This window comes from Zea mays, chromosome 1, assembly GCF_902167145.1.
Source record: "Zea mays cultivar B73 chromosome 1, Zm-B73-REFERENCE-NAM-5.0, whole genome shotgun sequence".
Taxonomy (NCBI): domain Eukaryota; kingdom Viridiplantae; phylum Streptophyta; class Magnoliopsida; order Poales; family Poaceae; genus Zea; species Zea mays.
In genome coordinates, this window is record NC_050096.1 from 78,062,294 (window position 1) to 78,078,990 (window position 16,697).

Below are 16,697 nucleotides of genomic sequence, written 5' to 3' on the forward strand. Positions count from 1 at the left end.
ACAAAAAATATCACTTGATCCATAGTTAATGTTTGTGGGATACCGAACCTATGTATGATATGCTTAGAGCTTGTTTGTTTTAGCTTATATATTATATAATCTAGATTATATATAAGATTAAATAATCTGAATTATATAATCCAGATTAAATAATCTAGGCGTAGCTGTTTGGCAATCCAATTTAGTGGAACTTTGATAATTGATTTAGTCATGTGTTATGTGGTGGGAGCATGGAAAAATAAATAAAACATTTTTTGTGCGTAAATAGGGGGGTAATTGTGACTAATTTTTCATGAAGTTGCCATGTGTAATGGGTCTTTTGTTAAAAATAATCTCAAATAAGCACCAGTTAGCAGATTATGAGATTATAATAATCTGACCCCTATATTATATAATCTGGCTTAATAATTGTCACACCCGGCTTTAAGGAACAAAGCCGGGTGCATCTCATACATGCGCAAATGAAGACAACATATATAATAACAGAGTGTATAGAGATAAATGTCACAATAAAATCAGAGTACTTATTACATAGCGGAAGTCTTACAAAATAAAAGATGAATATAACAGGAACTAAAATCTATCCTTGGCGCCAGAAAGCTGACTGGGAGACACCACCTAGTTCAAGTCGAAAGCCTCAGTGTTAGACGGCTCCTCTTCTACCACCTGCTCTTCTCCTGGGGGGTGTGAGACAGCAAGAGTGAGCTCACATACGTTCATAGCTCAACAAGTCGTGGGGAATAATGTGCATGAACTCACCAAAAGTGGGAGTTCATGTAAAGTGTAAGGCTGATCAACAAAATAGAGGCTGAGGCTGAGCATTGCTTTTATAAATTGGTCAAAATTTTATTAGCAATTACTAAGTGTAAGTAAATACCAAAACCTTAATAATAATAAATAGAGTAATAGTAAAATAATCCCAAATGCGATGCAAATGTCAAATTAAATTAAGTTCCATAAATTAATCATGTGAGGGTCCGAGCTGCTCATGACCGTGAGCACGGCTAGTATACCAGTTTTACAATCTACAGAGGTTGCGCATCTTTACCCACAAGTCATGTTACCCATCTGCCAAGAGATGGCCAATCCCATACACCTCTACCGAGGAGGCGAGGCACGGTAACACTACGAGGCCTTTACAAAGTTCCACTAGCTTCAGAAATCCCGCTACAGTTTATAGGAAGCTCAAGTGCAGGAATCCCTCGCCTGACCGCCATCGCAGCAAAATCAACCCAAGGACCTCCCTACACTAACCACTCCCCTACTACCCTTGCCCCTTTCGGGTAAGGAAGACATCCACTAGCTTTCCTAGTTAATCAGCCAAGGGCGTCCCATTAAACCCTTGTGGTAGCACTGTTTTCCCGGGTGGTCGCTCCATGTTCCCATTAACATAATGATCTTAACATGAACAGTAATAATAAAAGAGAATAAAAGAGTAATTATGAATAAAGTATCTTCATACCCAAATCCACATAAAGCAATAGCAAGTACTACCCAAAAATATTCAGTGGCGACAAGGTATAAAGATAACCAAAACTGGGGTAACCTATTGGATCCCATCAAAATTAACCTATGCAGATCATTTTAATTAATAAGAACATGGCTGGGAAAAAGTCAGTGATCAAGGGCACAACTTGCCTTCAATGAGCTCCCGCTCAGCTACTTCTACTTGCTGAACCTCAGAATCCACACTAGCTTGCTCGTCCACTCGCATCAACACAATACATACATAGTATGGCAAAAATTAACATTGCACCAAACATGTAAACAAAATACATAATAAAAATCTACATATTAAAATAAGAACCTAAGAACAGGAATTATTAATTTTGGAGTTATAGATTTTAAGTTATGAATTTCTAAAGGTTTTATGTGCTTGAAATGGAATTACATGAGAAATGAATTTCTTTCTGTTTTCATGTCAAAACAGAGACTCTAGGTAATATACATTAATATTACAGAATTTTAGAAATTGGAATGGATCGATTTGGATTAAAAATGAATTTTCTATGCATTTTACAAGTTTCTAGATTTGTTTTTGTATTAAAAACGAATTTCTATCATTATTTCTCTGTTTTTGATCATCTCTGGACTGGGCCTCGATTTCTGGTAAACGCAGGGCCTAAACCGAAGTTTTCTAAGACTCAGTGAATAACCGACCTGCTGGACACACATGTTTATTTCTATCATTATTTCTCTATTTTGGCGTGCACGCGTGTGACCGACCTGCTGGACACACATGTCGGTGCCTTCACTAGAGCCGGGCCGCGCGGGTGAGGAAAGTCTAGTGGGCCAAATTAGGTCGCTGCGGCCCATTTAGGTTAGAATTCCTTTCTCTTTTTCTCTGATTTTCTTCTTCTCCTATTTTCAATTCCCAATATGAATTTCAAGTATGACTTTGAATTTTGTACTCAAATTAAATATAGATTTTAATCATACCAGTATGGTTGAGTTTATGTACTTATAAATTTTGTTTTATATTTTATATATTTTTTTCTTTCCCCTTTTTTATGCCATTTCCAATTTTCCCTAAGTTGTGCCTTTGGGATAAATCTAAATTCTCAAATCATTATTATATTTTTATTAGTGTCACTTTTATTATCTTTCAATGCACAAACAAAATCCAATATGATGCAATGATTTATTTGTGTCTTGGTAATGAATGATTTACTCATTTTTAGACATGAGTAGTCACATGTAATGATAACTAGAGATACACATACATATATAAAGGAAACAATTTCTCCTTTTATTCTTCCTTACAATCTGGGTATTACAAATCCTACCCCCCTTAACAAGAATCTCGTCCTCGAGATTTAGGAAGGACTAGGGAAAAGATGAGGAAAATATATGCGAAGCTCTTCTTCTCTCTCCCAAGTTGCTTCATCTTCTCCATGGTGACTCCATTGTACTTTGCACATCTTTATCACCTTATTTCTTGTAACTCGAGTCAAAGTGTCCATAATCTTGATACGGTACTCAGCATAAGTCAGATCATCTTGAACACTAAGATCCTCTATTGGCAGATGCTCTTCAGATACCCTGAGGCACTTCTTCAGTTGTGACACATGAAAGACATCATGTACATCCGATAGATTATCAGGTAGCTCGAGTTGATAGGCCATCTCTCCAACTCGCCTAAAAACTCTGAATGGTCCAATAACACGAGGGAACAATTTGCCCTTGACTTTAAATCTCCTCATTCCACGAAGTGGTGACACCTTGAGGTACACATAATCTCTTTCCTCAAATTCCAGTGGTCTTCTTCTGTTATCAGCGTAGCTCCTTTATCTGGTTTGAGCTACCCTCAAATTCTCCTGAATTATAAGGACTTGTGCTTTTGCCTCTTGAATAAGTCCAGGTCCAAAGAACTGTCTTCCTCTAGTCTGATCCAATATAGAGGAGTCCTGCATTTCCTGCCATATAGAGCCTCAAATGGTAACATCTTCAGACTGGCCTGGTAATTATTATTATGAGAACTCAGCATAAGGTAGACTCTTGTCCCAACTACTACCATGCTGAAGGGTACAAGCTCTCAACATGTCTTATAATACTTGATTAGTCCTTTCAGTCTGTCCATCAGTCTGAGGATGGTAGGCCGAACTAAAATTCAACTTCGTATCCATATTCTCATGAAAACTTTTCTAAAATCTTGAGGTAAATTGTGATCCTCTATCCAAAATGATCTTCTTCGGTATACCGTGTAAACACACAATCCGAACCATATATCACTCTACCAATTGAGACCCCTTATAAGTAGTCTTGACCGGAATGAAATGAGTCACTTTGGTCTGTCTATCCACAATTACCTATATTGAATCATGTCCTTTCAGGGTGCGAGGCAATCCAGTAATGAAGTCCATACAAATCTCTTCCCACTTCCACTCGGGTATCTTTAGTGGGTGCAGTAGTCCAGCTGGCCTCTAGTGTTCAGCCTTAACTCTTTGACACACATCGCACATAGCCACATGTGCAGCTACATCTCTCTTCAATCCATACCACCAGTATTTCTGCTTCAAATCCTGATATATCTTGGTACTCCCAGGATGAATAGAATAATCTGAGTCATCAGCTTCCTTTAGTATAGTCTCACCAAGGTTATCAATCTCAGGAACACCTATCTTGTCCTTGAACCATACGGTGCCTTGCTCATCCTCCGTGAATTTTGGACCTCTACCTTCAGTAATAAGATCCTTGATCTCTCGTATCCTAGCATCGCCAGTCTATCCTTTGCAGATTTCTTGCTCCAAGGTAGGTTTCACATCAATAGTAACTCCTTCAATGTGAGTAACTATCCCCAGGTTAAGTCTCCTGAAATCCTCAACGATCTCATCGGGTAGCTGGGCAACAATAACTGAATGAGCGTGCTCCTTTCGACTCAAGGCATCTATAACCAAATTCGCCTTACCCCGGTAATAGTGAATTTCCAAATCATAATCCTTAATAAGCTCCAACCAACGGTGTTGCCTAAGGTTGAGATCCTTCTGAGTGAATATGTACTTCAAACTCTTATGATCCGTGTATACTTGGCACTTAGTCCCCATGACGTAGTGTCTCCAAATCTTAAGTGCATGCACAACGACTGCCAGCTCTAAGTCATGAGTGGGGTAATTCAATTCATGTTTCCGCAACTGACGAGACGCATAGGCGATCACATGTCCTTCTTGCATGAGCACACATCCTAATCCTTGGCCACATGCATCACAATAAATATCAAATCCTTTCTGTAGATCTGGCATAATCAATACTGGTGGCGACATCAACCTCTTCTTTAATTGATCAAAGCTTTCTTGGCACTTCTCATCCCACTTAAACTCTCTTCCCTTCTCCATAAGTGATGTCATGGGCTTAGCAATCTTAGAAAATCCTTCAATAAATCTCCGATAGTATCCTACAAGCCCCAAGAAACTTCGAATCTCCGCAACTGTAGTGGGTATGCTCCACGCCACTATCTCCTTGACTTTAGCAGGATCCACTGATATCCCTCTATTAGAGATGATATGTCCAAGGAATGGCACCTCGCCAATCCAAAACTTGCATTTGTTATACTTGGCATAGAGTTGATTATCCCTTAGCTTTTGTAGCACCAATCTCAGGTGTTCCTCATGATCACTTTCACTCTTAGAATAGATAAGAATATCGTCGATAAATACTACGACGAATCTGTCCAAATACTCCATGAACACCTTATTCATCAAATTCATAAAATAAGATGGTGCATTAGTTAATCCAAACGACATAACAGTGAACTCATATAATCCATATCGGGTTGAGAAAGTTGTCTTGGGAATATCCGATGGCCTAATCTTCATTTGGTTATAACCCAATCGGAGATCAATCTTCGAGAATACCCTTGCACCTCTCATCTGATCAAATAAATCTTCAATGCGGGGTAATGGATACTTGTTCTTCATAGTGACACCATTAAGGGACCTTTAATCCACGCACATCCCTTGCAATCCATCTTTCTTCTGTACAAACAAAACCGGTGCTCTCCAAGGTGAAGACTCGGACGAATGTACCCAGCCTCTTGCAACTCCGTTAAGTGCTTCTTGAGTTCTTTTAACTCTTCTACAGACATCCTATATGTCCATTTAGAAATAGGAGCAGTTCCAGGTAAGAGATCTATGACAAACTCAACTTCCGTATCTGGTGGCATCCCTGGTAACTCCTCTAGAAAGACATCTGGAAAATCTCTAACCACATGAATGTTGTCACCAAAAAACTTCCCATCGACTAAGAATGCCACTAGTTTGGTGGCGGTAGTTACTGCAATTCCAACTTCAAATCTTTCTCCTTTGGAACTGGTGAGTTCAATTGTTCCTTTAGCACAGTGTGTAAACTACCTTTGCCTTTCTTAACCATGACATACCAAGGATCACGTCTATAGTGCTCTCTTCTAACACTATAGGGGTAGCCCATCTGGGTTAGAAACATAGGGTAAGAAAGGAAGAATTGTAGACAAGGCGAGTAATTACGAGGAATGTTACTGCGGTGGATTTATTAGCTAAGTAGATTAGTGTGTTATACACTAAAGCTAATACATTACCTTATGGTGGTACATACTAAGATGCCCAACTATAATGTTTCAATCAATCAAAGAATCAAATCAAGCATTTATCATCAGAACAATCAACCAAAAAAAATTTTACATAGAGAAAATAATTTTAATTTTGTTTTAGGTCTCCTATCTCTTAAAAAGGTCATAAATGTAGGATTCCAAGGTGTGAAATCCATCTTGTCTCAGAGTAGAAACGGTAAGAATGATCAGAGTAGAACAGTAGAAGGTGAGACAGGATCAAGATAAGTATAGAGAGAATCAAAGTAAGGTAAGTATAGAATGAATCAGAAGAAGGTAAGTAGGGAAGGGTTTTGTCCATTTCTATCTAGGTTTCGTCCTACAGTCAACATTTCCTTTGATACCACTTCTGTCACACTCGGTTTTAAGGAACAAAGTCGGGTGCATCTCATACATGTGCCAATGAAGACAACATATATAATAACAGAGTGTATAGAGATAAATGTCACAATAAAATCAGAGTACTTATTACATAGCGGAAGTCTTACAAAATAAAAGATGAATATAGCAGGAACTAAAATCTATCCTTGGCGCCAGAAAGCTGACTGGGAGACACCACCTAGATCAAGTCGAAAGCCTCAGTGTTAGGCGGCTCCTCTTCAACCACCTACTCTTCTCCTTGGGGGTGTGAGACAACAAGAGTGAGCTCACATACGTTCATAGCTCAACAAGTCGTGGGGAATAATGTGCATGAACTCACCAAAGGTGGGAGTTCATGTAAAGTGTAATGCTGATCAACAAAATAGAGGCTGAGGCTGAGCATTGCTTTTATAAGTTGGTCAAAATTTTATTAGCAATTACTAAGTGTAAGTAAATACCAAAACCTTAATAATAATAAATAAAGTAATAGTAAAATAATCCCAAATGTGATGCAAATGTCAAAATAAATTAAGTTCCATAAATTAATCATGTGAGGGTCCGAGCTGCTCATGACCGTGAGCACGACTAGTATACCAGTTTTACACTCTGCAGAGGTTGCGCATCTTTACCCACAAGTCATGTTACCCATCTGCCAAGAGATGGCCAATCCCATACACCTCTACCGAGGAGGCGAGGCAGGGTAACACTACGAGGCCTTTACAAAGTTCCACTAGCTTCAGAAATCCCGCTATAGTTTATAGGAAGCTCTAGTGCAGGAATCCCTCGCTTGACCGCCATCGCAGCAAAATCAACCCAAGGACCTCCCTATACTGACCACTCCCTTACTGCCCTTGCCTCTTTCGGGTAAGGAAGACATCCACTAGCTTTCCTAGTTAATCAGCCAAGGGCATCCCATTAAACCCTTGTGGTAGCACTGTTTTCCTGGGTGGTCGCTCCATGTTCCCATTAACATAATGATCTTAACATGAATAGTAATAATAAAAGAGAATAAAAGAGTAATTATGAATAAAGTATCTTTATACTCAAATCCATATAAAGCAATAGCAAGTACTACCCAAAAATATTCAGTGGCGACAAGGTATAAAGATAACCAAAACTGGGGTAACCTATTGGATCCCATCAAAATTAACCTATACAGATCATTATAATTAATAAGAACATGGATGGAAAAAAGTAAGTGATCAAGGGCACAACTTGCCTTCAATGAGCTCCTGCTCAGCTACTTCTACTTGCTGAACCTCAGAATCCACACTAGATTGCTCGTCTACTCGCATCAACACAATACATACATAGTATAGCAAAAATTAACATTACACCAAACATGTAAACAAAATACATAATAAAAATCTACATATTAAAATAAGAACCTAAGAACAGGAATTATTAATTTTGGAGTTATAGATTTTAAGTTATGAATTTCTAAAGGTTTTATGTGCTTGAAATGGAATTACATGAGAAATGAATTTCTTTCTGTTTTCATGTCAAAACAAAGACTCTAGGTAATATACATTAATATTACAGAATTTTAGAAATTAGAATGGATCGATTTGGATTAAAAATGAATTTTCTATGCATTTTACAAGTTTCTAGATTTGTTTTTGTATTAAAAACGAATTTCTATCATTATTTCTCTGTTTTTAATCATCTCTGGACTGGGCCTCGATTTCTGGTAAACGCAGGGGCCTAAACCGAAGTTTTCTAAGACTCAGTGAATAACCCGAGTGGACGGCGGTTGGTTTCGTGATTCTGCAGGGGCTCTTCTCTAAAATGTATATGGCGAAGGGGTATCGGATAGATCTGACCGTCTGATCCAAAATGAACGCGCCAGATTAGAACCAGGCGCGCTACTCACCCGCGCTCACCCCTGACCGTCTGATCAAATCCTACGGTCCGGATCCAACTATCCGAACCGGTGCGCGAGATCTAATCCGAAGCGTTCACGCGGAGATCAACGACCGAGAGCCATCAGAGCGACTGGTTTCGCAAGCATCTAATTTCTACCGTAGGGAACCGATCCAACGGCCCACGTTCCATCTTCTACTTCCAGCACCGGACCACGGCGGCGGCGCCCTGATACACGACGAACCATCGCCGGGGTCAAGCAATTAGGCGCCCCCCGGTCCTAACTCACATTAATCGGGTGCTACACGGAGGAGAAAGCAAGGAGATTGCGATGGGTCCACGCATACCTTGAATCGCCGCGCGAAATGTCGTGACCACCACTGGACTCGAGCTCGGCGGAAACTGCTACGCCGTCGAGCAATTCTGCGAACACCGCACTTTCTCTCTTTAAATAGACGATTCGAGCACTTCCACCGCACCCTGGTGATGCTCTCCAACCGCTGCTATTGGCCCGAGCGGCGTCGGAAACAAGGTCCGACCAACGGCGCCGCAATGCTCTTCTCCACTACGCGCCGCGGAAGTAGGTATGGCTTCGGAACGTGGATGCTACGCGCCAGAGGGCTAGGGCGCTACTTATGTGCCGCAACGTTGGCGCACGGGGGGTTCGGGGTCCGTTGTACCGGCCACCTGAGCCGTTGCCGCGATTCCTGCGCGCGATGCACGGCGAGGTCGTTCGCGAGAAGAAACAGAGGACCCCGTCCACGGTTTCTGTCGCGTGGACCCCGCACGGCAGCGGAAAGGAGAGAGCTTGGCGTGCACGCGTGTGACCGACCTGCTGGACACACATGTCGGTGCCTTCACTAGAGCCGGGCCGCGCGGGTGAGGAAAGTCTAGTGGGCCAAATTAGGTCGCTGCGGCCCATTTAGGTTAGAATTCCTTTCTCTTTTTCTCTGATTTTCTTCTTCTCCTATCTTCAATTCCCAATTTGAATTTCAAGTATGACTTTGAATTTTGTACTCAAATTAAATATAGATTTTAATCATACCAGTATGGTTGAGTTTATGTACTTATAAATTTTGTTTTATATTTTATATATTTTTTCTATCCCCTTTTTTATGCCATTTCCAATTTTCCCTAAGTTGTGCCTTTGGGATAAATCTAAATTCTCAAATCATTATTATATTTTTATTAATGTCACTTTTATTATCTTTCAATGCACAAACAAAATCCAATATGATGCAATGATTTATTTGTATCTTGGTAATGAATGATTTACTCATGTTTAGACATGAGTAGTCACATGTAATGATAACTAGAGATACACATACATATATAAAGGAAACAATTTCTCCTTTTATTCTTCCTTACAATCTGGGTATTACAATAATCTAGTTGTTTGTTTCTCATCTAGATTATTTAAGCTACATTATATAATTAAGACATATTATAATTTGAAACAAACATGCCCTTAGTAATAAACCGAGTTATCTCATTACGTGTCATATATTCTTCGAAAGAACTATCTTAGTCGACTCGGCAAAATAATTCGTAGCAACCAAGAAAATTATGTGTGGCACACTAATAAAGAGCTTTCAAATGTGGGACACTGAAAATAGCATTATTTATTAGAAAAATGTTCATTATTATCAGTGGCACACCACACTAACTTCTCTGCTTCACTATGGTCATTTTTGGGTATCAACACATGTGTTGCAATTAAGTACTCAATCACATGGTGTCATAGAGCATTAGGCTATCTCCAGCATCTTACTCATCCTTATATCTATCAAATTTTGTCATGTGAACAATGTAATTTACAGTACGAAATAGTGTTTTAGATAATTATATAGGTGAACTGTTGGACACAGAACTCTGCATCACGTGAAATGCGTGCCGCCATTTGCTTTGTCTTTGTGATACGACAGCTGACGAGGCACCCTAATGTTAACAGGTTCTAATATAGGAAAGTGGATGATTTGTGATGGAAACAATCACCTCACGAACTGAAGTGAACCAGCGGATACGGAACTGGGGAGTCACAGTCGTAACACCACCCCCTGCAGCATCCGTGCCGGCCGCCGGAACCATCGCCGCGGACCAGGAACGCGGTGATGGGTGTGTTGAACTCTGCTGCCACCGCCTGCATCCACCGCCCGTCCAGACGCTCTCCTGCGGCGCCGGCGTCGTCCTCCAAGACCAAGAGGCAGACGGCCGCGGAGTTGCCCTTGAACGGTTCATCCGTGAAGGCATCAACCTGCAGGGACAGATCAACATGTTAGAAGAAATGGAGCGAGCTAGTTGGTGATAGAGAGCTTTGCGACCGACCACTGCGTATCTGAATGCTCTCTTCGGCATCCCGTTTGACACTTTGACAGGTACAGGCGTACAGCTACTTTGTTGATCCTGGCTTTACTTAATTCATGGATACTTTTGACTAAACTTGGAAGCCAGGTTCTCTAATTATTGTGTTCGTCACTATTACCAAACTACCCTTTCTGCGTATTCTAAGGTGTTAATAATGCCAAGCTACCCTTCTACGTATATCATGGTGTGGTTTAGTTGCATGTATATATCTAGCCAAACTCGTCGAATACAAGTTCCTCGTCTCTGTTCGTGCTTACTGGTTGCACTATCTTTTGAGTCTATCTAACTCACAGAATATAAAAAAGGACCCCGTAGATTTTAGACATTTCTCTAAATCCATTCTCGCTAGATGCATACGCTTACTGAACTGTAATTATAATAATGTTATCAGTATACAATTAGTACATATAAAGTAATTAATGTTGATGCATATCAAAGAATCTTAATGCATATAACAAGCTAAATAAGGACTTTTGAGTATAATAACAAAAAATAAGAATTGTGGCCATAACTTTGTTTTTTTTCTGCTTTCAGATGGTCAACACAGTCCTCATGGCGCTGCCTACATATACTGCGTGTGCACCTTGATGTTACCAGCTTATGTGATCAAACATATTAACAAACTCAGGAGACACTGTCTCTGATTGGGGCGGGACGACAGAAAACCACTGCAAGTTGCATGGGCCTTGGTTTGTGAGCCCAAATCGTAGGCCGGCCTAGGTGTGCTCGGCCTGAAGACTCACAACGACACACTGCTTATGAAAGCAATGACGGCTATGCAAACAGTGTTTCTGTGCAAGCGTGCAAGCAAATCATCTGATCCATTAGATTACGATTCAACCACAGATACAACCATAGTTTGTTAGAGGTTTTTTTATAAAGATTATTGAGCTGGTGGTGGAAGGATATAAGTGTTAAATACTTACGGTTGGACTATGATCAGTCACTAAGACTAATTAGCTAAAGTCCAGTTAGCCAAAATACATTTTGCTTTTTTAGTTTCTTAATGCAACTCGCAAGACCGTGCAAGCGTTCACCAATAACTTGTGTTACTCCGTTGCAATTTTTCAACCCTCGAGTCCACCAATGACTACTCACTTTCCTTATAGAAGTTTAGACCGACTCCATCGGGGTCTGGACCACCGATATATCGTTTAGGCTAGCTGCAGCGCCATCCGCTACACCCGCGCTCCCCTTTCCCTGTAGCGATTTAGAGCGACGCTCACGCTGCAGCGGCGCGCCCTAAACGGCTCCCTACGTGCTACAGGCGTAGGGGAGGACGCGCACGTCCCCCAGATCAAGGGGAGCACTGTAGCGCCCCCTTGCACAGTGCTCCCCTATTTAATAGTTAAACAAAAATAGAAATAAAAGATGAATAGGGGTAGATAATAATATTTTATAGTTGTAGTGGAGTATAGAGGGATAATATAGGGGAAACCGTTGTGGGAGATGAAAATTTAGGGGGTGAAATGTTGATGATGTGACGCAAAAAAAGTGATATAGGGGCGAAAATTTAGGGGAAACGCTTGTGGATAGGCTTAGACTGACCGCAGCGGTCTACCCTACCGCTCCCCCTCCCCTTCCAGCTAGGCTGTAGGGGGCACCCTATAGCCGCAGCGGTGCCCCCTACAGCGCCCCCTACGTGTCGGTCCCCTTCTCTCTCCCCCCAGATCTAGCGTGTCACTGTTCATCACCCTAAACACTGTGCTGTGGGTCCACGAGTAATTGTTAGTAGATAAAAAATTGATAGTTGGTATAGAAAATGATATTTTATAGTGGTAGTGGGGTATAGGGGGAGTATTTAGGGGGAACTGCTGCGGGAGATGAAAAAATAGGGGGGAAAATAGGGGGAAAAAGTGATATAGGGGGAAAAATTTAGAGGTAACGGTTGCGGATAGCCTTAGTGTCCTAAATATAGTGTTCCATCCTCTCTTTTCTCTCTCCGATGGCGTCCAGTAATACATCCTCTATAATAGAGGAGCACTAGCGTGTCCTCTAAATGTGAAGGATCCTTGCGCTCGTTATCCGCTGCCTCCAACTGCTTGCTCCCGCGCCATTGTTGAGGCACTACATTCAGCACCATGACCTCAATGTGCATGGCATTGACAATGAACATCACTGTTAGGGCACTACATTGAGCACCATTACCTCTAACAAGGTGTCCAATACTTGCCGCAACTTTCTTTGGCCACCATTGGTCGACCAATAACTCATTCACGTTGCTTGCTAATTTTGCATTTTCTTCTTTGCCAAGATACCTTCTTAATTGTTATTTTCATCAACCTTCTCGGTTAAATAATAGTTTGATAAAAATAAAATCTAAGAATTAAACAGAGACCCCAAACATTTATCAAAAGCTAGTTATATATGTAAGTATTTTGTAAAGGTTTTGGTAAGTAAATTTTAGTTAGCCAATTGTTTTTAAAATTAGCTAATTCATTATGTTTCTTTTAGGCGTCATGGTCTTTCGTACATAAACGAATCAATACACAACACGTTCTTTCAGTGCAATTTACTCACTACAAACATGTTTCCTTCACACTTTCTTCTAGGCAATTAGGCTAGAGCATATAGAATATTTCTCTAAAGTCTAAAGTATGGAGTGTCTCTAAATTAAGTCTTTTAATCAATATACTAGGTGAGTGCCCGTGCGTTGCAACGGAAACATATAATACCACGATAAGTTATATACAAATGCGTGCTATATTGTGTCTATGATTTATTGGTCTGATGATAAAATTCCAAAGCCTACTGATAATAATGATAAAATCACCATGGAGTTTCCATTGGCCATAAGCCTTGCTTCTTGCAGCCTGGCCAGAAATCTGCCCGGAATCTTCAACTGGTCATCGCCTAGTTCCAGTGGCTCACGAGAAAACAAGCAATTCAAGGACAACCGCAAACATCTGGGCAGCTTTCTCATGCTGTTGGCTGAATCTTTAGACACGCCAGCACGAAAACGACCAGATACGAATTCCATTATCATGACAGTCAACCTTGACAAGAGCATCTTTCATTTACCACACGCACATGACATAGTATGAACCTTCCTTCCAAGATACAAGCAACCTCAACGTATGTAAACTGTAGTGTACGCTTCACCGTTGTGAAGTATTCATGAATAAAAATACCTTCAATTCTCACAACAAAGATCAAAATACAAACGCGTAATAGGAATCCTCTACAGAGCTGTAGCTCTGCAAGAACTACTTTCAACTGTCGGTGATGCACCCGCGAGTCCGCGACCTAATCCAAGCTAGAAGGGAAATTCTGGTGCAAGGTAGGAAAAATGCTTTGCTGGCATGGCCTCGCCTGCTCAAAGGATTCTGTCCAGGTCGCTGATGAAATTGGAGGCGAAAGATGTCAGCTTCTTTCCAGTCTCTCCAGCTATGTCCTTGAGTGAAGACAGATCCTGTGACGCCTACAAAACCATGACAGGAAATGAGACTGTTGACTTTATGCAACTTTCACACGACGTCTCTGCATGGTATTGGTTTTTCCTTAGCACATTTCCGCTAACTCATAGTTCAATTGTGGCTTAAAACGTATGCAAACTATGGTGCTACACGCTAAAATTCCAAGAAACAACAGGTTATGCCAACAAGTTACCTGGAAAGATATTATGTTGATGAGATCTGCATCGCTTAGGTCCAGGTTAGAATCGTCCACATTGGTACGGCCAAAAAGATCAGAGCTTGAAATGGATGAAGAACCCTGTTCAAAACAGATGAAATATAAGAAGGAAGCAAACTTCTGAAAATGGATTATTCAAACAGATGAAATGGATGCCCTTCAACAATAGATTCAGTTTGAATATCAATGACATGGTGATTAAAGAGTAAACCCAGTAACCCACCGCGGATTTATGAAGGGATAGCTGAGCCTCTTTCTCTTCTCTGTTTTGAGTACCAAAAAACTGAGATGACGAAATCGCCTTAGCATTAGAGAATTTTTTCCTTGCTTCATCAATTTCCTCAATCTGCAAAGAAAAGAATCTAGAGTTAGAGCACATAACAAAGTAGCTGGAAATCTGTCCGGTGAAAAATATTTCAGCATAATTGACAATCGCTCTATTGTTGAGCACCTTGATTCACAGTCCCTGTTTGGTTCAATGAGAATGTTCCATCAAGAAAGAATGAAGCGCCAGCACTTGTGGTGCCTAGCCTGTGTGCAATGACAGATATCCCCCACTCACGGAGGATTGCTAGAACTGATCGCAGCAGGCGCAACTTCAGATTTAGTGAGGGTATGATTGCACCGTTCGATAACAACTAATCATACATAGCAAGTACAGGTCCAGGAAGACCTTTACAGGCACCAAGAAGAGCTCTTGCAACATCATCATCACCAACTAATTCTTCTCCTGAACTTAATCTATCCTGTAGATAAGAGCAGGATAATGAGTACCACAGTGGAATGCTCTCACAGGTAGTCTCAAGTATGCATGCATGGAAAGTACAGAAAATACACATTACCATTGCAGCCTTCTCAAGGTGAAGGCATATGATATCTAAAGGTAAACAAGCTCCATCTGTAGGTCAAGTTTCGAGCCTACCCTTTTTACAACAGAACAAGCTTCTGCAACACCCCCTTTAGTAAGTGCCTGATCAAGGAGTCTAGCCCAAACTTCTCGAACAATTTTGCTATCAGCGTCTCCAGAGTAATTAGCAAAGCTCAGCATTTCCAAGCAAACCTAACAAAAAAATGTTCCAAGTCTTTTTAAGAGAAACCATTTGCTAATAACCCAATATAGATGCAGGATTTGGTAGATATAGGGAACTCCTAGTTGAGTATAATCGTCTACCGAACTCCTAATAAATCCTCAGTTCCTATGTCAAATGATGATTTTTTTCAGTTCCATTTTGGCTGAAGTGTTACTAACCAGTAGATTTATTTTGCCAAAACAGTTAACCTCTTTTCACGGAAGCAACTAACCTTATCAATTGGTATAAGGTTGCGACAAGTTAAATCACACGGATAGGCGCAATCAATCTCCACGGCAGCTCCTCTTTCGAAGTACCAATCACCTACCACCTCTGCAATTTTCTGGAACTCTACAATGTTAGCCAAAGCACCACCTAAGGCTAAAATACAGCTCGTGTGCTAAAAAATATGTGTACCTTGTTATCTATGGATGAAGAATTTGGTGTGAACCATGTGTCCTGCAGCTCACTCTGGGAATGCGCGAAGCAGGAGTTGATGAACACCCCTGCCTTCGGTTTGCTTTCAAACTGTCTCAGAGATGTCAGCATTCCACTTCTCAGCCCTTCCCAAAAAAAACAAAATCAAAATTTGAATCATGCCATGAAAATAGTAGCTTCAGTTTAGAACATCACAGATGATTGTTCAGTACAACATGAATCTAAACCATCTGTTTAACAGAGAGTTAACCTTGGAGGGTTGCGATCTGTGTTGCACTGCATCCACCAGGATCCGACTTGCAGCGGCTCCAACGGCCTCCAGGATCAGACGAAGGCGGCGCCAGAATGTGGTGGAACTGTCCGAAAATTGCCAAACCAGAATTATTACTTGCCATGCCGAAAACTATACTGATCGATCGCAAGCCGCATTTTACCTGATATACATCATAAGCTGAATTCAAGATGAAAAACGGGGTTCGGATGTTCGCAAGCGCGAAATGTGGAAAGAAACACTGCGCAGACATGGATCATCAGAATTGGTGGACATATTGAGCTATTAACTAAGTGATGGAACAAGACTGTTTTATCAAGTAAAAGAAAACATAACTCAATGCCAAACCACCAGGATTGTGCCAGACTGCACTTGCATTGCCTCCTCTACCCACGGCCCAAAACCATGATAACCAAGTTAGAGGCCCAGTAGCTACACCTCATGTGTCTTAGCATTGTTAATAAATCAATACTTGTATCATATATGCAGCAAACATAACACAGTTTGGCAGTCACTATCCCAGGAAACATGACAAATTTGGTAATAATGAACTAACGTCACCAACTGCACATGAGAGCTGGACTTAAGTATAGTCTCTTAGATTAGTTAAGTACTTAAA

General features: G+C 40.9%; 1 protein-coding gene, 1 long non-coding RNA gene and 1 pseudogene across 3 annotated transcripts; all 3 read right to left on the bottom strand.

Annotated features, from left to right (window-relative positions):
- Positions 1-494: 494 nt before the first annotated feature.
- On the bottom strand, positions 495-10,844 carry LOC100277559 (uncharacterized). The gene is made up of 4 exons (NR_159982.1): positions 10,628-10,844; positions 10,298-10,556; positions 7,659-7,724; positions 495-618 (listed from the first exon to the last, which is right to left on the bottom strand). It is a non-coding gene; the product is annotated as an uncharacterized lncRNA (long non-coding RNA).
- Positions 10,845-13,702: 2,858 nt separating this feature from the next.
- On the bottom strand, positions 13,703-14,648 carry LOC103636828 (ARF GTPase-activating domain family protein pseudogene; annotated as a pseudogene). Its single transcript, XR_002266698.3, has 3 exons — positions 14,523-14,648; positions 14,276-14,380; positions 13,703-14,087 (listed from the first exon to the last, which is right to left on the bottom strand). The product of XR_002266698.3 is annotated as an ARF GTPase-activating domain family protein pseudogene (transcript).
- A 908-nt stretch (positions 14,649-15,556) lies between these two features.
- LOC109941322 (pectin acetylesterase 9) lies at positions 15,557-16,331 on the bottom strand. Its single transcript, XM_020541874.1, has 4 exons — positions 16,242-16,331; positions 16,058-16,163; positions 15,787-15,932; positions 15,557-15,712 (listed from the first exon to the last, which is right to left on the bottom strand). The coding sequence occupies exons 1-4, from the start codon at positions 16,329-16,331 to the stop codon at positions 15,557-15,559; spliced, it is 498 nt and encodes a 165-aa protein (XP_020397463.1).
- Positions 16,332-16,697: the final 366 nt, after the last annotated feature.